General features: G+C 41.7%; 1 protein-coding gene across 1 annotated transcript in view; it reads left to right on the top strand.

The window, feature by feature from the left end:
* GLI3 (GLI family zinc finger 3) overlaps nt 1-23333 on the top strand; it is a 233771-nt gene that overhangs the window by 150828 nt on the left and 59610 nt on the right. The window contains exons 6-8 of the mRNA XM_038760678.1: nt 6534-6721; nt 11826-11972; nt 18006-18207. Coding sequence (XP_038616606.1) covers nt 6534-6721; nt 11826-11972; nt 18006-18207 — 537 coding nt within the window. The remainder of the gene's footprint in view (nt 1-6533; nt 6722-11825; nt 11973-18005; nt 18208-23333) is intronic.

The following is a 23333-nucleotide window of genomic DNA, read 5'->3' as shown; positions in this document are numbered from 1 at the left end:
TTTAATTAGCTGGATTAACAGTGTAAAGTGTTAGAAGGCTGTTGGCTTTTCAGTGACCTACTCTTCTGGAAAGAGCAGATGGTCTTAGATGTCCACCTATTAATATAGTTCCAACATGCTGCTTAAACACATCGGAAGAGGAAACGTGTGATCTAAAAAAGAGAGAGGCAATTTTAATAATGAGTGAGGCTACACACGTACCAGCGGTTTGCAAGAAATTCGTTACCTTACATTCCTTTTGAACATTCTGTTGTCGATTACTTTTTAATGCGCAGTGGGACTATTATTCAGTCCTGGAAAACGAATGTTGTCCTCGCCTGAAATTTTGTAGGTTCGTAAGAGGCAGAGGGCTGGGCCACATGATCTCTTGAAATCCCTTCCAGCTCTAGGATTCTAGGAATCGAAGAACGTCTTTTTGCCATGCGAAGATGAAACACATGGTACAAAAGGCTCAAGACTTTGGGACTGCAAGAACTCACAACCTTCTTCCTTGTATGTTCTGACTCCTCTCCTCTCCTCCTCTCTCTCCTCTCCCTACCTCTCCCCTTCTGTTTCCATCCTCTAACCCTCTCCCGGCTACTACTTTTGTGCGTCCTTTTCTCTTTGATTCTCCTGGTCTCATTTCCTGCCCCTCCTGCCCCAGCATATATTGTTTCCATTCTGTCTTCTTCCCTGAGTTTTCTGTATTTCCTTCAGGTATCTCATTTTTGGGTTGTAAATATCTGTTGCTGCATTTCACAGTCCCTTCCCTCATGTCGGGCCCTCTGAGTTTTCTATGCTAAGAGGTTCCTATACTAAGCCAAGTACTTAGTATAGTGCTCTGCACACAGTAAGTGCTCATAAATATGATTGACTGAATGAATGATGCCTAAGCAGAAACTATATTTGGTCCCAGAGACGTTAGTCTTTGTGCATTCCCCTCCAGGGGCCAATCCAAAAGATCCTGTTTGGTCATTAAGGGAATATAATAACGATGGCATTTGTTAAGTTCTTACTATGTGCAGAGCACTGTTCTAAGTGCTGGGGAGGAGACAAGGTGATCAGGTTGTCCCACTGGGGCTCACAGTCTTAATCCCCATTTTACAGAAGAGGGAACTGTGGCCCAGAGAAGTTAAGTGACTTGCCCAAAGTCACAAAGATGACAAGTGGTGGAGCCGGGATTAGAACCCATGACCTCTGACTCCCAAGCCCATGCTCTTTCCACTGAGCCACGCTGTTTCTCATAATATGACATTGGGCTTCCTCTAGGCAATTTGGCTGGTTGTACCCGCCATGCCAATGACTGTCCAGTTAAAAACCTGATAGGTGCCCATCTGAGAAGACTCAATCATCACACCAAGACATAAAGATTTTTAAAGAGAGAGAGAGAGAGAGATATCCAAGGAAAATGAACCAGAATATCTCCTCATATTTATTGAGCACTTACTGTGTACAGAGCACTGTACTAAGTGCTTAGGAGAGTACAATACAAAAACAAACAGGCACATTCCCTGTCCACACTGAGCTTATAGTTTACTGGTGCAAACTTGAGCAATAACGGCAATGTCCAGGTTGAAGAATCCAAGGAAGGGCACAATACTTTAAGAAGGCTAATTAGAGTGGGAAGACAGCCTGAAATTATAATTAAAACTATTTTTATTATGTGACATTCTGACATATAAGTTAACAAGAGTACAGATAGCAGAAACTTGAGGGAAAGTAATAATAATAATAATAATAATAACAGTAATAATAATAATAGTGGTATTTGTTAAGCACTTACTATGTGCCAAGCACTGTTCTAAGTGCTGGGGTAGATACACGGTAGTCAAGTTGTCCCACATGGGGCTCACAGTCTTAATCCCCATTTTACAGATGAGGAAACTGAGACACAGAGAAGTTAAGTGACTTGCCCAAGGTCACACAGCAGACAGGTGGGACAGGAAGTAGTGGAAAAATCAGTCAAGAGCAGAAACACTGAGGATGCAGGAGATTTATTTGTATATAGTTAATCCTATGAGTCACCAATTTATTTGTTTAATATCATCATCAATCGTATTTATTGAGCGCTTACTATGTGCAGAGCACTGTACTAAGCGCTTGGGAAGTACAAATTGGTAACATATAGAGACAGTCCCTACCCAACAGTGGGCTCACAGTCTAAAAATACAATATGAAATGACTAGATTATCAATGTAGTATAGCATATGCATAAAGTAGCGATGTCCAACAAAAAAAAGGAAGTATATTACTTCAAACAAGAACTTTTGAAGCCTCTTGCTGAGTTGCTACACAATATACTAATAACAAATCTTATTGTTAGATGGATAACATGCATTAAATTATTAGGCTCTTAAAGATTCACATGGATCCCAAGAACAGGGTTCAAACTGCCTTCAGATTTGACCTGTGCAGAGCTGGTTTGACCCTGTCCAAACTCCATAAGAGCTTACAAGCTCGAAACCCATGCCACTTGGCAAGGAATAGTCATTGCTGGGCTTGTTGGGAGAGGTTATGTATTCTATAACAGCAGGTTTTTTGGTAAACTGAAATGTGCACCAAGTTCACTTAATTACTCAAAAAGCTATCATCTCCCAACTCCCATTCTCTCTCCACATCTCTTTCTAAGCTAAAGGTCTAATCATGTACCATGTCAAGGAATACGGATGGAACGACTAAAACTAAAGGGACATGTGTTTTCTAACAGCATATTAGTGAAGCCGTGTTGAATTATGCTCCTTACCATTGCATTAGTTGGTTTCTCTGTCCTGAGATTTCGGAATTCAGCACTGCAACAGCATTCAGCAAACAGAATCTTCAAACATGACTACCCTTTGACCTTTTACAGTAACGCTTTTTGTCAGAGTTAAAGTTCCGACTTTTTAGAAGATGAATCAAAACAGAGCTAGAAAAAGCTGGATATATGGTGGGAAGGTCAAGAAAAGATTTCTTTTTATGTATAGTACCTCACTATTTTATGCTCTCGTTGCTCCAAACAGAATGGAATTAAATTGCTGTTGAGGCAATTCCACATGAAACCTTCTTTAGTGCTCTCTCACTAATGTAAGTGATTAAGTGTGGATGTTTGAACTTCAACATTGTAGAAACATAGCAAGGTGGATGAAAAGGCAATAACAAATTAGATAATGTTATAATATTTCATTCAAGCAATTCGACCAGTTTTCTGCCTTGAGACTATTATTCTTATGTAATCTTACCATAGCGTTCTGTTTAAGATGCTCTACTTACAGTGCTGTCTGTTGTCAATACAAACCAGTAATTTTCAAAGTCTTCCAGTGTGATCATTCTTTCAAACTGCAGGTGCTGTTTGAATAAATTCTTTATGGAACCGTTATTCCTAAAGGGAGCATTAAATAACCTTATTCTTTGGTTTCAACCATTTATCCTCCATTAATATCTTATTAAATGTTATGAAACTGGTAAGCCTTGTATACGTGTCAATCCTCCCACTGGGTGACAAGAACAACCATTTGAATAATTTGAGGCTCTTATCAATTAATGGTGATGGTGGTAGTAGTATTACAATTTCTTGAGTACTTACTGCGTGCAATGCCCTGTATTATGCAGCCGGGAGAGAGAAAAAAGGCACAATTCCTGCCCTCAAGAGACACCAACTCTGTTGTATGGTACTCAAAAGTGCTTATGTTAGGGTTCTGCACACAGTAAGCGCTACATAAATGTCATTGATAGAATGGGAAAGTCCCCATTTCCAGAATTTCCCCTGTCACTTCTCTTGGTGTTTATTATGCTTTGTCCATTCCTTCCCCTCTTCCTACCTTTTGAAGACCACTCCAGAGCCTATCTCCAGTTCCTGTTTGTGCTCTCTTGGGATTGGGTTGTGGAGGTGGGGGTGTCTTGGAGCTTGACTCACTATCTCACTATTTGTAGAAGACCAAACCCCAGTTTTGTCTCTGCCCTTTTCCCAGGCTGTAATTCTAATACTAAGCTCCTCTCTGCACCTTTGCTCTGAGGTGACCTCACACCCCAACTGCAGCCCTATCACTGAACCCAGGTGGAACCTTATTTCTCTTTCCCCTCTTCTGCCTCTGTGGCCTATCCAATCCCCCTTTTCTTCACCTGATTTCTCTCACTCCCAAACCACATGGCATTAAACCTAGATCTTTCCAACCTCTAGCCTATAGGCTTGTTGGGGGCAGGGAATGTGTCTGTTTATTGTTGTAATGTACTCTCCCAAGTGCTCTGCACACAGTAAGCGCTCGATAAATACGATTGACTGACTAACTGACTTTCCCATAGGCGAGGAAGCCCTCAAATAGTTCAAGGCTGAGGAATTGAAGACAGGAAGGCTTATGTGTAAGGAGGAAGCCCAGAAGCAGGATGCAGAAAAAACACTGAGATAAGATACGAAACAAATACAATTCAACTTTCTGTGCTGTGGGCCGAATAACCCTTCCCAAGTGCTAATATAGAGTCATTTTAGTTTGTGCCACTTTCTTGCCCCTGCCTGGTCTCTTTACCATGATTCTAGGGAAGCAGTTTGGCCCACTGGAAAGAACATGGGCCTGGGAGCGAGAGGACCCGGGTTCTTATCCCAGTTCTGCCACATGTCTGCCGTGTGACTTGCCCAAGGTGACCCTGGGCAAGTCACTTCACTCGACTGTGCCTCAGTTCCCTCATCTGTAAAACGGAGATTGAGACTGTGAGCCCTATGTGGGACAGGTGTAGTGTCCAACCCGAACTACTTGTATCCACCCCAGTGCTTAGTACAGTGCCTGCCACATAGTGAGTGCTTAGCAAAGACCATCATCATTATTATTATGTCAGCTATGTGACCTTGAGGAAATCACTTCACTTCTCTGTGCCTCAGTTGCCTCATCTGTAAAATGGGAATTAAGACTGTGAGCCCCACGTGGGACAGGGTCTGTGACTGACCCAATTAGCTTGTATCTACCCCAGTGCTTAGAACTGTGCTTGGCCTATAGCACTTAACAAATACCGCAATTATTATTATCATTACCCCAGCAACTAGTGCAGTGCTTTGCACATAGTAGATGCATAATGAATGCCGTTACTAACTATACAATTGATAAGAAGTTACAAGAAGAGGAGCAAATGATAAACACAGGGAGGAACATAAAAAGTTTACACTATCCTGTAGGCTCACTGTGGGCAGGAAACATGTCTATCAGGTCTGTTGTACTCTCCCAAGAACTTAGTACAGTGCTCTGGACCCAATAAGTGCTCAGATACCATTGACTGATTGAGTTAATAACTAAGCAGCTATGTTTGTTTGTGCTATTTAAGTGTATGACATGACTAGATTAGTCATAATGTCCCAAGAAGAACTCTTGGAAAAGTCTAAACTGAAGAATGGTATTCTATTTTAAAAAAGAAATACAAAAATGTGAATAATAGCTGGACAAGGAAGGATGTCTCAGTTCAATCAGTCCATCAATCATATTTATTGAGTGCAGAGCACTGTATTAAATGCTTGGGAGAGTACAAGATAACAGAAACATTCCCTTACCACCACAAAGTTATACGTTTATTGTGTTTTGTTTTCACTGGTGCTCAGAAGGGAAAATTAGTCTTCTGTTGCCTCTCCCTCAGTAACTGCATAAAAGAATCCATATTCCCAACTATCACCAAGGTAGAGAAAAGAATACTTGAGAAGCAGCATGCCTAGTTGATACAGCACAAGCCTGAGAGTCAGAAGAACCTGGGTTCTAATCCTGTCTCAGCCACTTGCCTGCTGTGTGACCTTGGGCAAGTCACTTAACTTCTCTGTGCCTCAGTTACCTCATTTGTAAAATGGAGATCAAGACTGGGAGCCCCATATGGGATAGGGACTGTATCCAACCCAACTTGCTTGTATCCACCTCAGCACTTAATACAAGCCCATTGTGGGCAGGGATTGTCTCTATTTGTGGCTGACTTGTACTTCCCAAGTGCTTAGTACATGGTAAGCACTCAATAAATACGATTGAATGAATGACTGGCACATAGTAAGTGTTTAAGAAATGCCACAATTGTTATCATTTTCATTAGTACTTCAACTCGACCCCCCAGCTTTCAGAACAATCAATCAATCAATCGTATTTATTGAGCACTTACTGTGTGCAGAGCACTGCACTAAGCACTTGGGAAGTACAAGTCGGCAACACATAGAGACGGTCCCTACCCAACAGCGGGCTTACAGTCTAGAAGGGGGAGACAGAGAACAAAACCAAACATACTAACAAAATAAAATAAATAGAATAGATATATACAAGTAAGATAAATAAATAAATAAATAAATAGAGTAATAAATATGTGCAAACATATATACATATATACAGGTGCTGTGGGGAAGGGAAGGAGGAAAGATGGGGGAGATGGAGAGGGCGACGAGGGGGAGAGGAAGGAAGGGGCTCAGTCTGGAAAGGCCTCCTGGAGGAGGTGAGCTCTCAGTAGGGCCTTGAAGGGAGGAAGAGAGCAATGTATGTTAACTGAAAATCCCGTTTTACTTGCACAGACATTTTTTGATTGTATCGCTAACGTCCATTTCTCTTGTGTGTGTCTTCTCCATTTAGTAGTCCGACGTACTCAGACCTGCCCTTCATTAGAATCTCCCCGCACAGAAATCCAGCCGCGACCTCGGAGTCTCCTTTCAGCCCTCCCCACCCTTACATTAACCCCTACATGGACTACATCCGATCCCTGCACAGCAGCCCTTCTCTGTCTATGATCTCAGCGGCCCGCGGCCTGAGCCCCACCGACGGTGAGTCAGAGACCAGTGTCTTCTTTTCCAAGACTTTGACCGCAGCCGCTCACCATTTTGGTTTGGTTTCCCCTCCTTACCGAATCGGGAATTTCTCTACAGTGCATTAGGCCATTCCTGATGTACTGCATTTCAAATGCTCAGGCAGAGGAGTTTTAACGGAAGTTTCTCCTCCTGCACTTAGAACATCTTGGTGGTTTGGGATCAAGCAACGCGGCTCAGTGGAAAGAGCTCAAGCTTGGGAGTCAAAGGTTATGGGTTCTAATTCTGGCTCCGCTGCTTGTCCGCTGTGTGACTTTGGGCAAGTCACTTAACTTCTCTGTGCCTCAGTTACCTCATCTGGAAAATGGGTATTAAGACTGTGAGCCCCATTTGAGACAACCTGATCACCTGTATCCCCCCAGTGCTTAGAACAGTGCTTTGCACATAGTAAGTGCTTAACAGATACCATCATTCTTCTTATTATTATTATCAAGAGGCCTGCCCCTGGGGAATTGGGTCTCCCTGTCTTATCCTTGGACAAAGCTATCTGTTGCTTCCTCCCTGAAATTCATTTTAGTGTCTTTCTCATCCACTGGATTTTGAACTCCTTGGGCAGGGGATGTGTCTGTTTTTTGTTATATTGTACTCTTCCAAGCTCTTATACAGTGCTCCGCACACAGTAATTGCTCAATAGATACAATTGAATGAATTAATTGCACACGGTAAGCCCTCGTTAAATACTACCGACTGCTTGATCGATTTTAACATGTGGCACAGACTTGATGGCAGGTGTGCCCGGGGTGTGGTGACATGGTCATTGCTGGGAGAGGAACTGGACTGATGAAAAAAAAAACTGTCGTGCCACCCTCCCTCTCTGCTCCCGTCTTCTTTACCAGTATTGTTCTTTTTCGGTATTTTTGAAATACACAAGACCTCGAGTGGAGGCAAGGTTGGCTACTGCTAGTAGATTCTTGTGTTACTACCCTCTGAAGAAGTACTTCTCTCCCGATGAATTATTAATGATAGTTACAAGTCATAATAATCATAATAAATAATCAATAATTATCATTATATAGTGTGTTTCTCCATGGCTCTCCCATCACAGCTTTGAGAAACAGTGTTGGTCAATGGAAAGAACATGGGATTGGGAGTCAGAGGTCATGAGTTTGAATCCTAGTATCACCACTTATCAGCTGTGTGACCTTGGGCAAGCCACTTAACTTCTCTGTGCCTCAGTTACCTCTTCTGTAAAATGGGGATTAAGACTGTGAGCCCCGTGTGGAACAACCTGATCACCTTGTAACCCCCCAGTGCTTAGAACAGTACTTTGCACATAGTAAGCACTTAGCAAATACCATCATCATTATTATTATTATAGAAATAATAACACCTGTGGTATTTATTAAGCACTTACCATGTGTCAAACACTACATTAAGCACTGGGGTAGATATAAGGTAATAGGTCAGACATAGTTCCACACAGGGTGCATAGTCTATGTAGGAGAGAGAACAGGTACTAAATCGCCATTTTACAGATGAGAAAATTGAGGCCCAGAGAAGTTAAGTGACTTACCCAAGGTCATACAACCAACATTTGAACCCAGGTCCTCCGCCTCTCAGGCCCATGCTCTACCATACAGGAAGGCACGCCTTCATTATATGTAGCAAATGTAGAAGCTGTTAAATCAATTAAGGTGGAAGCAAAAGGGGGCACCTCTGTCCCTGCCTCCATTTTAGGTTGACACCTGTGTCAGCCATTTTTCTTGGCTCTTTGGGAGGTCACATGGATATATAGTATCTGGACTTCTGTCACTCTAGGTGCAAGAGTTGGGATGGGGAGAAGGCGCACAGTCAGATAGGGAAGAGGTGGAAAAGTGAATGAAGGGGAAAAGAGAGGAGCAAAGGGGGAAGGGAATAGTCGTCTTTTATCTCTGCCTTCAGATTTGGCCTGGTGGCTCCCCACACGGGCCTGAATGGATCGATTCATCCTGGGTTGCACCCTTTTCTCCTGGGTAATGGTAGAGGAGACCTTAGAAGCCCTCCTGATGGAACTAGTAGCTACCGAGGAATGTCCATGAATGGTTGTTTCTGGTTCAGCTGGAAACTTGCAACTCTGACTGGGCCAGAAAATCCCACTCATGGCTCCAGATAAGTAGCTTATCTGTGGTTGGGTTGGCTTCAGTTTTGAAGGTGATAACCTCCGTTGATCATGATGTTAAAGTGGGAAAAGTCCTCCTCTTTCTCTTCTTCCAACTTCCTGCTGCCAGGCTTCCAACATTGCTACTGAGCCTGAGGTCCTCTCCCTCCACTCCAGCTGATGGCAATAATAATAATAATGGTATTTTTTCAGCACTTACTATGTGCCAAGCACTGTTCTAAGCACTGGGGTAGATTCAAGAGAACTAGGTTGGGCACAACAGTCCAGGTTGGTAATAATAATAATAATGACATTTATTAAGAGCTTACTATGTGCAAAGCACTGTTCTAAGCACTGGGGGATACAAGGTGATCTGGTTGTCCCAGGTGGGGCTCACAGTCTTAATCCCCATTTTACAGATGAGGTAACTGAGGCTCAGAGAAGTTAAGTGACTTGCACAAGGTCACACAGCAGACATGTGGTGGAGCATGGATTCGAACCCATGACCTCTGACTCCAAAGCCCATGCTCTTTCCACTGAGCCACGCTAGTACTACCATTTAGGTACTTTGAGAGTGGAACAAAATTCTGAAGTTGCGGTCATCGCGCCAATTGTATGAGAATTAGCATGGCCTAATGGAAAGGCATGGGCCTGGGAGTTGGATTCTAATCCCTGCTATGCCAACTGCTTACTGTGTGACCTTGGGTAAGTCACTTAATTTATCTGTGCCTTAGTTTCCTCAACAATAAAATGGGGATTAAATACCTGTTCTCCCTCCTACTTCGGCTGCGAGCCCCATGTGCGATAGGTTTAGATAAGTCTCTCTCTCTCTAATAATGGAGAGAGAGAGGGATGGGGTTAGTAAATCCATTCAAATCATACAACATAAAAATATAGTTTATCTTAATGCCCTAACCACATACCCTTAGAAATCTGCTTTTTCTTTTAAACCAAGCAGCCAGTGTTACTGTTAGTTAACCCAAACACTTATGTCAGGAAACTCAGAAAGTATTTTAAGTGTGTCTGGACAGGCACTAAGATTGTCTAGTACCATAAGAACCTTTAAATTCAGAGACCTGATGTAATGAGCTATTTTCCCTTATTTGGCAAACATATGTTCCTACTTTAGTATTACCTACTAAAGAAGGTAATGGTGGCTCAGAGTAGATTCCATTGATTTTAGAATTGAGCTTAAATTGGCTATAAATGGTCTCAGCTATTTTTGGAACCTGATGTTTCTGAGATTTCTGTGTCTCTGATATTTCTCCAAGTATTTCCTATTGCTGTTTTTGCAAATCATCTAGTTATGGATTGGGGAGGGCTGACTCTAGGAAGTTACTTTCATCACTGTCATGTTGTTCTGTAAACAGAAAAGTATTATAGACAATCCCTGTAGAGACCTTTCAGATCTCTTTTTAAATTAGAAGGATGGGTTTGGTGTCGTCAATATTTTTTATGGTATTTGTTAAGCACTTACCATGGGTCAACCACCATTCTAAGTGCTGGGGTAGATACAAGCTAATCAGGCCAGACACATGAGGAGCATGATATTGAATTCCTGTTTTACAGATGAGGAAACTGAGGCACAGAGAAGTTAAGTGACTTGCCCAATGTCACATAACAAGCAAGTAATAGATCCAGAGTATTAGTATTCAAAAGATTAGAAACAGATTACTAAGGCAAAGTCTTCAAATATGTTCATCATTCGGGTTTATGCCTCAGTGTTTTTCTAATTCTACCATCAGTAGAGTTATAGTCAGCAAACCTGCACCGTGGTAAGACATCCAGGTGGCTCTGAGACCAAAGTAACAACCGAATAACAGTCCCTCTCCAATATTTGAGAGGGACCATGAACTGCATTAGCTTTGACCAAACTGGGCAAGAGGATTACTTCAAGACAACAGCCAGCATCAGAAACACAACTGCTTTTCTTTGGTTGTCAGGGTGATGGGCTTTGAGAAATCCCGAGAGTGAGCCTTCTTTTATTTAATCAATCGTATTTATTGAGCACTTACTGTGTGCAGAGCACTGTACTAAGCACTTGGGAGAATACAATACAACGATATAGACATAGTCCCTGTCCACAACGAGCTTTATTTCTTTTCATTTGTTTCCGTTAGAACAGAGCTCGACGAACTTCTCCGCACGTCTCAAAACTCTTCAAAGTTTAACCATGCCTCTCCACATCAAGGGGAAATCATGACCTGTAAAAGAGCACTCAGTCAGATTTCTTCCCCTTTTACTTGTTTATATTCATTCACCACCCGCTACAGCCCTGCTCATTGTGCCTTCTCATCTCTCTCACCATTGACCTCTTGCTCACATCCTCCCTTCTGCCTGAATCCCCCTTCCCCTTCACATCCAGCAAACCACTTTTCTCCCATCTTCTAAGCCCTTCTCAAAGTAAATTTCTTCCCTACTGCCATTCCAGCACTTCCATGGTGATGATGGCATTTGTTAAGCGCTTACTATGTGCAAAGCACAGTTCTAAGCACTGGGGAGGTTACAAGGTGATTAGATTGTCCCACGGGGGCTCATAATCTTCATCCCCATTTTGCAAATGAGGTAACTGAGGCACAGAGAAGTTAAGTGACTTTCCCAAAGTCACACAGCTGACAATTGGCAGAGCTGGGAATTGAACCCATGACCTCTGACTCCAAAGCCTGTGCTCTTTCCACTGAGCCATGCTGCTTCTCTGCTTCCATGTCACCTAAGCATTCGGGGTACTCATCCTCCCCATCACCATGCTTTGTAATGCTTATCTTTAAACTCCGTTGCTTCTCCCTACCTATAATTTATTTTAGCATCCATCACAGTCACCAGACTGTAAGTTCTGTGAGGGTAGGGATCATGGCGCGATCTACGATCTCTGTTGTACTTTCCCACGTGTTCCATTAAGTGCTCTGTGCAGAGAAAAGTGTTCAGTTAATGCAATTGACTGAAGACGGAATAACCGATTGTACTTTCTCTATTGTCCCTTTTAAGCACCACATGCTGGAGTCAGCCCAGCAGACTATTATCACCAGATGGCTCTTCTGGCAGGACAGCGCAGCCCCTATGCGGACATCATCCCTTCCGCCGCCACAGCAGGTGCCGGGGCTCTCCACATGGAATACCTTCACGCCATGGAAAGTAAGTGATGCAGCACTGGACCAGAGGCAGCCTAGGGTGCTTCCATCCATTTGCCACAGGGCCAAAATCAGTACTGAATCAAGAAAGAAGAGAGACAGATGAGAGGCTCTAGGCTGGTGCATCCCACGGGTTACCCCCATTTTATGTTTTTATTTGTTTGTTTCATGGTATTGTTAAGCGCTTACTATGTGGTAAACACTGTTCTAAGCACTGGGATAGGTACCAGTTAATTAGGTCAGACAAAGTCCCTATCCAGCCCGGCACTCACAATCTAAGTAGGAGAGAGAACAAGTATTTAATCCGCACTTTACATTTGAGTAAACTGAGGCACAGAGAAGTTAATTGACTTGCCTAAGGAACCCAGTAAATAACTGGCAGAGCCGGGATTAGAAGCCAGGACCTCTGACGCTGAGGGTCATGCTCTTTCTACTAGGCTTCACTGCTTCTCAAGGTATTTCAGTGCTTACTGTGAGTCAGGCGCTGTATTAAGCACTGGAATAGATGCAAGGTAATCAGACTGGACACAGTCCTTGTCCCACGTGAGGCTCAAAGTCTTAATCCCCATTTTACAGATGAGATAACTGAGGCACAGAGAGGTAAGTGACTCATCCAAAGTCACACAGCAGACAAATGGCAGAGCCAGGATTAGAAACCAGGTCCTCCGATTCCCAGGCCTGGGCTTTTCCCTCTAGGCCATACTGCTTCTTGTTAATGTACAATCCATTTCTTGTTTGTCACTTATGAGCTTTCAGTCCTCTGAAACTTCAACTCTAGCGGATAGAGTATTGGGCCTGAAAGTCAGAGGGACCTGGGTTCTAATCCCAGCTCTGCCACTTGTCTGCTGTATGATCTTGAGCAAGTCACTTACATTTTTAGGCAGAAACATGTTTACTTCTAGAGATGGAGCTCAACCAATGTGAGGCAAGACTGTAAGCACCACTAGATTACAAATTCCTTGTGTGCAGGGATCGTGCTATTGTAGTCTCCCAATTCCTTGGTAGAGTTGAGTAGTAAGTACTCAATAAATATCATTGATTGATATGATTTAGACCCCTAGTTCTGCTCAAACAGAGACTCAAACCATTAATGAAATTGGAGTGGACTCCAAAGCACTTTGAACAGTCATCATTGTTAGGTTGGCACCTTTTCTCGGAGGAGGATTCATTCAAACCTTCTAGGGTTGTTGACTAGATGAGGAAAAGCAGTCACTTTTACAAACTCTAGATAAGGCGTCTCTGGAAGAAAGTATGCACCAAGTCTGAAATGCTTATTTTGTGTCTGTTGGCTGTGTTGCCAGGCTCCTGATTTTGAGTCACTCTTTGCAGCATTGGCCTCAGCTCCTAATGGTACCTTTGGGCCATTGATTTAGAGCACAGATACACTAAGATCAAAGAATATTATCCTTCGGGGCATCAGAGATTTCTCAGTTTATTTCAATTTATTTACTGTGAATACACTGCCAAGGTTCCTAAGTATCTGATGAAGACACCCACCATAAGGGAGAAAAAAAGATCATCTGAAATATACTATCTCAGCTAGGAGCATAGCTCCCACCTATCTTCCCAGGGCAGATTTGATATGCAGATTTTGTTTGCTAAAGCTTCCTTGTTGTGTGACATTTTTTTTTTCTAACTGTATAGCTCTTATATTTCAGATTCATTATAACCGCAACTTTTCAATTAGGAATCATTTCAGCATTATGAGGAAAAAATGAGTTGTTCTAATGCAAATGAATTATTTTTAGACAGTAAATAGAGAATTAAAATAAGGGAGCCTGCTTGGAAGGTCAGCCTGTGTCACCTTCCTTCTTTGATGAGAATATGTTTAGTCAGGCAACAACTCCTTTTATCTAAATAGAAGCCCAAGTTATCCTTTTCTTTGTAAAAACTAATTAAAAGTATCTTCTGTTGTCTGAGTACACAGTAAATTAATTGTCATGAAGTAGGAAACTGAATGTCCTATCATTCATCACGACGAAATAAAATCCTTTCTTTGTCAGAATTTCAACTTAAAACAGAGAAACAAAACAATTAGTGGAAGCCAAAATGCAGGTCTCTTTTATTTTTAACTGTAAGAAAGCCCATGCTTCCGTTGAACAGGGAGCAGCAAGATCAACCAATGAATCAATCAGTAGTATTTATTAATACTTGTAGAAGCTTGTAGAAGCAGCGTGACTCAGTGGAAAGAGCACGGGCTTTGAAGTCAGAGGTCATGGGTTCAAATCCCGGCTCCACCAACCATCAGCTGTGTGACTCTGGGCAAGTCACTTAACTTCTCTGTGCCTCAGTTACCTCATCTGTAAAATGGGGATTAAAACTGTGAGGCCCCTGTGGGACAGCCTGATCACCTTGTAACCTCCCCGATGCTTAGAATAGTGCTTTGCACATAGTAAGTGCTTAACACAATGCCATTATTATTATTAATAAACATTTACCATATGCAGAGATCTGTACTAAGCACTTGGAAGAGGACAATACAGTAGAACTGAGAGATATTACCCCTATCTTTAAGGAGTTTATATTCTACTGGGGAATACAGGCATTAAAATAAATTACAGGTAAGGGAAGCAGTGGTGTATAAGGATATACAAATGAGTACTGTGAGGGTGGGGTAAGTATCAAAGTGCTTAAGGGGTACAAACCAAGTATGATGCAGAAGGAAGGGTAAACAAGATAGAGAAATGAGGTACTAAGGCAAGGAAAGCCTTTCGACAAGACCAAAGTGAAACATCCAATTTTTCACACATCTTGTGGTAATATTAAATAGGATCTGTGATTCCAGCATCTTTGACTGGCCTGCTGAGGTGGCCTGGGTTCCCCAGCAAAGAACTTAAAACGGACGGGAAACACCTTCTCTCACCATTTCTAAATACGGAGGAGGGTTTTTCTTACTGGAAATCTAAACCATAGGTGCTTCTCCAGCCATGAGAAATTATAAAGAGATCTTTTGCACATTGAAGAATTTAAGAATGTGTTCCTCTGATTTTAGTCAGTCTGATCTTAATTTTTAACTCCATCCTGCCACAAAATTACAGCAACCTAAGGTACAGTAAATACTGTTGATTGAATGACTGGCACTTCTCATACCCTATCTGGGCCACACTCATTCAGCGAGATTAGTTATCCACTCAGAAACTGGTGGCTATTTAGAGAATAGGAGAGGGAAGAACTTCTTAATAACCCTGACCTTGCAGTTTTGGTTGGCTGACACATTAGAAAGCAACTCAGGTTTATTTCTTCATTGGAAGGCTGAGGAGATAAGCATCTCACACTAAGTAGAAGTGGAAATGTTTGAAGCAGATGCCATGGCAAAATAGAAAAGTTGACTTAAACTGTCATAGGTGCTTAGAAACTGGGAATACTAGTGTGGTTTTTTTTTTTGCAGTAATATATCAGTCATGGAGTTGTGCCAAATTCATGACTTGCATACATAGTGTGACCCAGATGACAGACAGTACATATGACATGTATGCATGCATCCCTGTAGAGCTGACCACTGGCTTCAGAGGTGACCCTAATGATAGTGCTTATGACTTTGGCCTTCCCCAGCTTTCTAAAATACCTGTCCCACTCAGGTTGTCCAAGCCATGTCCTTCTCCTCACACAACAGTCCTCTCCTGCAGCTCAAATGGTAGAGTGCTTGCTTAGCATGCGAGAGGTAGCGGGATTGATGCCCGCATTCTCCAATCTAACTTCGAGAAGCAGCATTGCACAGTGGATAAAGCACGAGCTTGGGAGTCAGAATTTCATGGGTTCTAATTCCAGCTCTGCCACTTCTCTGCCGTTTGGCTTTGGGCAAGTCACTTCACTTGTCTGAGCCTCAGTTACCTCATCTGTAAAATGGGGATTGAGACTGTGAGCCCCACATGGGAAAAGGACTGTGTCCAACCTGAAGTGCTTGTGTTCACTGCAGAGCTTAAAGTGCCTGGCACATAGTAAGTGCTTAACAAATTCCACATTCGTTCTCTTTAATAATAATAATAATCTCTCTACCTTCCCGTCACATCAGCCTTCATTTTTCAGTATTTGTTTTCTCACCTCAGGGTGTCTCTTATAGCCCCTGAAGAGAGGGTTCATGTCTAACAACTCTACCGTATGCCCCCAAGTGCTTAGTACTTCCCAAGCGCTTAGTACAGTGCTCTGCACACAGTAAGTGCTCAATAAATACGATTGATTGATTGATTGACAGAGCTCTGCAAGCAGGAAGGGCTCAAAAAATTCATTGATTGATTGATCTTATTTTCTCTGAACTCTGGTGTATGAATCAATTTATGTTTCCTTTCATCCCCTTTAGCAAGATATTGCCTAGTCCTTGCAAGGATAATCCATAAAGACTTTTGATTCTAATACTGAAACCATGCACCTGAGAAGGAAGCTGGGGGTGAGGGGCTGAAGAGGGGGCTGAGGGGAGAGACTGAGTTGGGGGCTGAGGGAATAGCTGCTCCCTGTCCTCTCCCTAACCCTTCTTTGCCCTGCAGTGACACATTTACAGTCATCACCAGGGTTTACAGACAAGGGGAGCCTTCAGGCAATTATATAGAGGAGGGTAATATATATTTACATCTTTCATTATGCAGTTCCAAAGTGCTCAAGTCTGTACCTGTTACAGACTATATTCTCTCTGTGAGAATACTATTCTCCCTCGTTCTTTGACTGTAAGCTTTGGTGGGACAGGGACTACATCTACACTGATCACTATGTATCTACCCCAGTGCTTAGGACAAAGTAAATGCTTAACAAATACCACAGTTAGTATTAGAAATGCAGTGCTGGAGTGATCCTTCAGATTCAAGACCCTGATGAATGTCAATGTCAGAATTTAGTTTAATAAAAATAACTGCGGTCCTTGCTAAGCGCTTACTACATGCCACTGTCCTAACCACTGGGGTAGATAGCATAATCAGGTCAAACACAGTCCCTGTCTCACGTGGGCCTCACAGTCTAAGAGGGGGGGAGAACTTGTATTTAATTCCCATTTTACAAATGAGGAAACTGAGGCACAGAGAAGTGAAGTGGTTTGAGCAAGGTCATATAGCAGGCAAGTGGCAGAGCTGGGATTTGGACCCAGGTCTCCTAACTCCAGGTCCATGCTCTTTCCACTAGGCCTTGCTGATAATAATTCTCATTGTTTATCATTGTCTTTGTCTTTTATATTGTTTTTATATTTTTATGGATTCATTTTTCCTGAGGCATCATTCGCTAATCCTCTCTCTTTCCCCTTCTCAAGCCCCTTGAGGACCAGGGACCTTGCTTAACTCTCACCTGTAATTTTTTTGTGCCCAGCACTTAGTACAGAACTTTATACATAGTAGGTACAGTGCTATTACTACTTTTACTAGTAAAACCCTAATTGGTGAGTAATGTATGTCCCAGTGTAGAAACAGTCTAAAAGCCAACTCTATATAGTCGTTTCCAGTTTCTCTCCCTTCAACCCCCCATTTGAGAAATGTGGAAACAGAAATACCATTCAAGATTATGAATATTTGTCACGTCTCAGGCCGTCAATTTAGATGTCTTTCTTCTATCGATCAGGTTCTTAAAATCGCTTCATTCTATTTTGGGGGTGTCATGGGTAATTAAAAATATGAAGAGATGAAGCATTCCAGTATAAATAAGGTATTTTAGAAGTCTATTTTCAGCTCATTGCGTTGGAAAGGTGGGGACCTGAGCTTGTTGTGTATCTCTGCTTTGAACCACTTGTCTCATTGCTTGTGGTGGGATTAATGATGTGAATGTCTAAGCTGCCATCACATTCATAAATCACCAGAAATGAGAAGGATAACACATAAAAGTCTCTCCCTTTTGTTTAGCAATTTATCATTTTGCTTGCACATTAATAAACAGAGCTCCCCTGAGGTAAGCCCCTGGAAGATAAATATTTCTCCCTAATTTTCCTCAATTGGAGCTAGTAGATCACAGAAAGGAAGAGAGGCGTTTTTCAGCCAGTGTGCACGTGGCAGTAGTAATGAAAAAGCGGGTCCGGAGCACAATCCTAGGTAATTGGATTTTTTGTTTTGTTTTGTTCACATAACAGGCACCAGATTTCCCAGCCCAAGGTTGTCAGCTAGGCCCAGCCGGAAACGGACGCTGTCCATATCACCGCTATCGGATCATAGTTTTGACCTCCAGACCATGATTCGAACATCTCCCAACTCCTTGGTCACAATTCTTAATAATTCTCGTAGCAGCTCCTCAGCCAGTGGCTCTTATGGCCACTTGTCTGCAAGTGCAATAAGGTATGTAGTGGACTGAATCCTGCATTTTTTGTTTGATTGTTCTGCAGTTTGTCACGACTGCACAATCACAGCTTTTCCATTGTATTTGCAGTAGCCAAGTTTTTCTCTCTCCCTACAGGTATCTCTCCCTTGAGAATAGATTATATCGATAGCTAAAATACACACGCAGCCCTTCTGTCTCAGCAGTGCTATGTTAGATGTGCTTTTAGCTCTAAGTACTCAAACTACTTAATTATGCATTCTTATGGACCCATTTTCCATTTGAATTGAAGAACGAATTGTAGCCATCGTTCACATTCTGCAATTGTCTATGGATTCCAAGGGCGGCAGTTATTCCTAGAAAATGGGTCTTTCCAATTTCATCCCCAAAACGGGACTTTGGTTTTCACTTAAATAAACTGCCACTTGAATTACCACTGGATAAGTCTTCTCAGAGAAAGTGTGTGTGTGTGTGTCTGGGAGATTTCATCACTCTGGCAACGTGCCCGTCTGTTGTTATCATAGTACAGAGCACTTCTAGAAGTTAGAGAAGTTCCAGCAGCAGGCCCGAAGCATTGGAGCAGAGAGGAGAGAGAAGGAGAAGAAGTTAAACTGTATCAACCTTATTGGTAATCCCATTTTTGGTTATATAAGATCTGCATTGCTTGGGTCGATAAGACAAAAGTAACAGAATACCTGGAAAACTTTAGCAGAAGTCTGCCATAAGTCTTGGGGACAATAGACTATGAGCCCCACGCGGGACAGGGACTGTGTCTGATCTAATTAATTTGTATCTAATTTTATCGCTTAGAACGGTGTTTGACAAACAGCATTAAAAAATACCATTAAAAAGGCATAGGAAAATGTGGATAATATATGTTCTGTTTCCTCCATTTTGGCTTTTCCTGAACATTTGAACAACCTTTTTTGGCAGAACATCTTTAAACCAGCTTTGTGGCTGGTATTATTTGTGGCACCTTTGATCATCCTAAATAATATTCTCTATTGTTCTTATTTGCTCCTCTTAGATGTGGCCACAAAGTACCAACAATAGGAAAGACAAAGTCCGGGTGCTAGCTTCAGAATTAAAATGCCTCCAAGACAGAATGTTTTCATCTAGAAGAGGGTTATCCTTGATCTGTGGTTCTCTTACCGTGTGGCCTTGTGACTGTCTTAAATGATTGAGCCAAATTGTAGTTTAGTCAACTTTACTATTTAGGAGTCCTAACAGCAAGAGCAAAAATGAAGGTACTGAAAAGTTTCAGATCTCTGATTTAGTTTCTTGGATTCATTCATTCAATCATGTTTATTGAGCACTTACTGTGTGCAGAACACTGTACTAAGAGCTTGAGAAGTACAAGTTGGCAACATATAGAGACAGTCCCTACCCAACAACAGGCTCACCGTCTAGAAGGGGGAGATTTCCCCCTAGACTAGACTCATTGGATGATGAGATTTCAAGGTCTGAGTTTTCAATGTTATAGGACAATGTGTCCCTCGTTGAGTAATGCTAAGGTTTAATGATGTTTTCTTGATAACAATGATGTTTGGCTGAGCAGATTTTTTCTTAATCCAAACATTTCTGGAAATTGAAAAGCATGTGCCATTTATGCTCTCTCTTGTTAGAATTCCAAATTCAGGGAATTACGGTAGGAGAAAATGAAAAGCCCTCTTTTTTAAATCCGTATCTCATCTCCAAGGAGATTGTTTTAGATACAAAGGATACACTGCATCCTTACAAAAAAAAAATCCCAATCAGATTAGAACATCCTCCCTCCACTGAAATTTTCCAGCCCAGACTTTTTTCTCTCCTGCTGCAGCTAGTGTTAATTGAATGGGCTGCTGAGGGGTTGTCATCTACCTCATGCACAGAGGTTGGGGTCCTTGCATTGATATGGGAAAAAACCTGAAGATTTTTATTTCTGACTCCTTAAATAGAGAAAATTCAGAGCCAAGAGAATTGTGCTCTCGGTTCTCTTTCCTTCTTTCTCCTCTGAAGTTTAGATTAATAAATCCTTGCTTCTGATGTACTTTCTCAAGCCCTTAGTCCAGTGCATTATACTCAGTAAATGATACTACGATCATAACTACTATTACTTCTCCTACTTGTACTTGTATAGAATACCCCATTTTTGAGAGAATTGCCTAATTATTCCCTATTCATACTGTGGATTATATGATTATTGTGGATTCTTCCCCCTTGGGTTATACAGTAAAATCCATCAGTCTGGAAAACACATAAAAAATTAGCTCTTACTCCTTAGTCTTTTCCCTTACTGAGTTTTACAAGATTTAGACATAATGGGGGTTCGGAGGGAGACAGGGCGGGGGAAGGGGGACCAGCCAATAGGCAAAGTCAAAAGATGAGAGAAAGGAAGGCAAGAGAGCCTGCCTGCAGATCTGAAATTGCTTGAAGGCCAGGCAGAGCCAAAAGGATAGAGACAAACTTAAATCTGACTTTTCAGGCACTTGGGAATTTAAGCCTGATGCTGAGATTTCATCTCCTGTCAGCTGGTGGAGGAATGTCTGTGCTGTGGAATTTGTAAAGAAGAGAATTCACTGATCAGATAGCAGCAATGACCAGCACTGCAGCTGTTAAAGATTGTTTAACCATTTGCATTAATAACCTTGGTTTTCAGACATAGACATCAGATAAAAAAAAATCATTTGCAGTTGAAACATTTTATTCAAAGCTGAGCTGAGCAAGATATATACATGTAACACACATATTTAATAAAGGGTCTTAGAATAAATCATTTTCAACATGGAGTACAAAAAAGAAACAGAAACAGATGTTTCAGGGTTTCTTACAGTGCTTTGGCGTCTCTAATTCCAAAATGGCTAAAACTAGTACAAATAATGTGCAGCATAGTTTCAAACTTACATAAATGTCCATTAGCATTGTATACCTCAGCAGCTGATTGTGTCAATCATTTCCAAATAGCAATCTCCCAAGTATGCATAGGATTTTTTTTCCCTAATGAGTCAGGAACAGTCTCCACACTTAGTATGTAGTCCTGAAAATCCCACTCGTCCATAAAATTCGATGTGAAAAGAGTCTCCCATAAACTTACCTGTTCTCATTTTTGTTCCTCCAAAATTAACTTTGACTAACCGAAAGCTCATCAAAAGAACATGTGAAAAGGGATGTTAAAGGTATCAAAAAGACCTAGCTTCTCTTTCATCCTGAACATACACTCCTGGGGCTGATAAAAGTATATTGAATACTGCCTGAAGAGTTAAAAGCTCAGTGGAATCCTTCAGTTTGGATTCCCTCCCTTTTGCAGTAGAAAGGAAAGGCTCAAGTGTTATCCCCACAAATCAATCAGTGGCATATATTGAGCACTTACTTTTGCAGAGCACTGTACTAAGTGCTTGGGAGAGTTTAATTCAATAAAATTGGTCATCACGATCCTTGCCCAGAGAGGCTTACAATCTAGTGCTAAACCAGTGAAGTATATAGATTTGCTTATGTCGTCTTATTTTTGTCCATCCCCGGTCCCCGAAATTGAGCTGCAGTTTAAAGAGAGCCTGTGTAACACTTCTGCCTTCTCTCACGGCTCTTGTTTAAAGAGGCAGTGAGGACTCCTTTTGTTTCATTTCTCCACAAACCATGCAGATCCTTTTCTGACTGCTTCTCCAGTTTCCAATATGAATAATAATAATAGTGGTATTTGTTAAATATTTATGATGTGCCAGGCACTGATAGATACAAGGTGATTGGGTTGGGCACAGTCCCTGTCCCACATGGGGCTCACAATCTTAATAATAATGATGGCATTTATTAAGCGCTTACTATGTACAAAGCACTGTTCTAAGTGCTGGATGGATTTAGGCCCTGCTGAGAGCTCACCTCCTCCAGGAGGCCTTCCCAGACTGAGCCCCTTCTTTCCTCTCCCCCTCGTCCCCCTCGTCCCCCTCTCCATCCTCCCGTCTTACCTCCTTCCCTTCCCCACAGCACCTGTATATATGTATATATGGTTGTACATATTTATTACTCTATTTATCTATTTATTTATTTATTTTACTTGTACATTTCTATCCTACTTATTTTATTTTGTTGGTATGTTTGGTTCTGTTCTCTGTCTCCCCCTTTTAGACTGTGAGCCCACTGTTGGGTAGGGACTGTCTCTATGTGATGCCAATTTGTACTTCCCAAGCGCTTAGTACAGTGCTCTGCACATAGTAAGCGCTCAATAAATACGATTGATTGATTGATTGATTGATTGATTTAATCTACAAATTGAGTATCTCAAGTGTTCAGGAGAGCAATGCAATGTTTTGAGCTTTATTATGGCCTCAAAATGGAACAGTAAGAAAAAAGTCTCTGGGATCCATTTCCCTCTCACTGAGGTCAATTTTAAAGCAGCCTTAGGTTTGTGAGCCAAAGCAGGTGTTCCTTTTTGCCCACACTGACAAACTCACCCTGGTAATGGAAGATCGAACTGTCTTTTTTTCTTTTTTCCTACTTAGGACATCACCTCCAACTGCTTCTGACAACTGAGATGTGGGAATCAGATTGGTGCTGTCCAATTTGGTTCCTGCTGCATGAGGCATTCAGGTTGTTACCTCTCAGTTACACTGACTCTTTGGTGACGACAGTCATAAAAACGTGTTTGGACCAGAAACAGAGAATGTACATGAGTCAGAGAGAATCCTGGAGAAGTCCTAAATTTAGTACTAAATTACCAGTATCCTTAAAACCCCCTAATTTCACCTTATAAAAACTGGTATATCCTCTTGTCTTTTTCCCTGTAGCCATTAAGGATTAATTGCCTTTATTTGAATTCCTCAAATAGAAAGCACTGTAAAAATGAGAAGTTTTACAGCTATTATTACTGATGTTATTAGTACTAACTGTAGCAGTTGGTGTTATTCATATGTGGTATGCTTCTCTTTCTCTGAAAGCATCCAGGAATGTAAATCTATATCTAGTTCATGTCTGCAGATTGTAGAATATACTGTGATGTGATTCAAACTCAGTTTTTCTAGAATATGTGTTTAGAGAGATCAGTGTACCTAACAGGTACTTTATCGTTATTCAATCAATGGTTGTCTTTGGAAAACCTACTTTTTTATCAAATAGGCAAATTTAGGTTGCAGTGTGTGTGTGTATTTGTGTGTGTGTGTGTGTGTGTGTGTGTGTG

Source organism: Tachyglossus aculeatus, chromosome 18 (genome assembly GCF_015852505.1).
Source record: "Tachyglossus aculeatus isolate mTacAcu1 chromosome 18, mTacAcu1.pri, whole genome shotgun sequence".
Classification (NCBI taxonomy): Eukaryota; Metazoa; Chordata; class Mammalia; order Monotremata; family Tachyglossidae; genus Tachyglossus; species Tachyglossus aculeatus.
The sequence above is the reverse complement of the archived record's forward strand: the minus strand, read 5'-3'. Positions and strand labels throughout refer to the sequence as shown.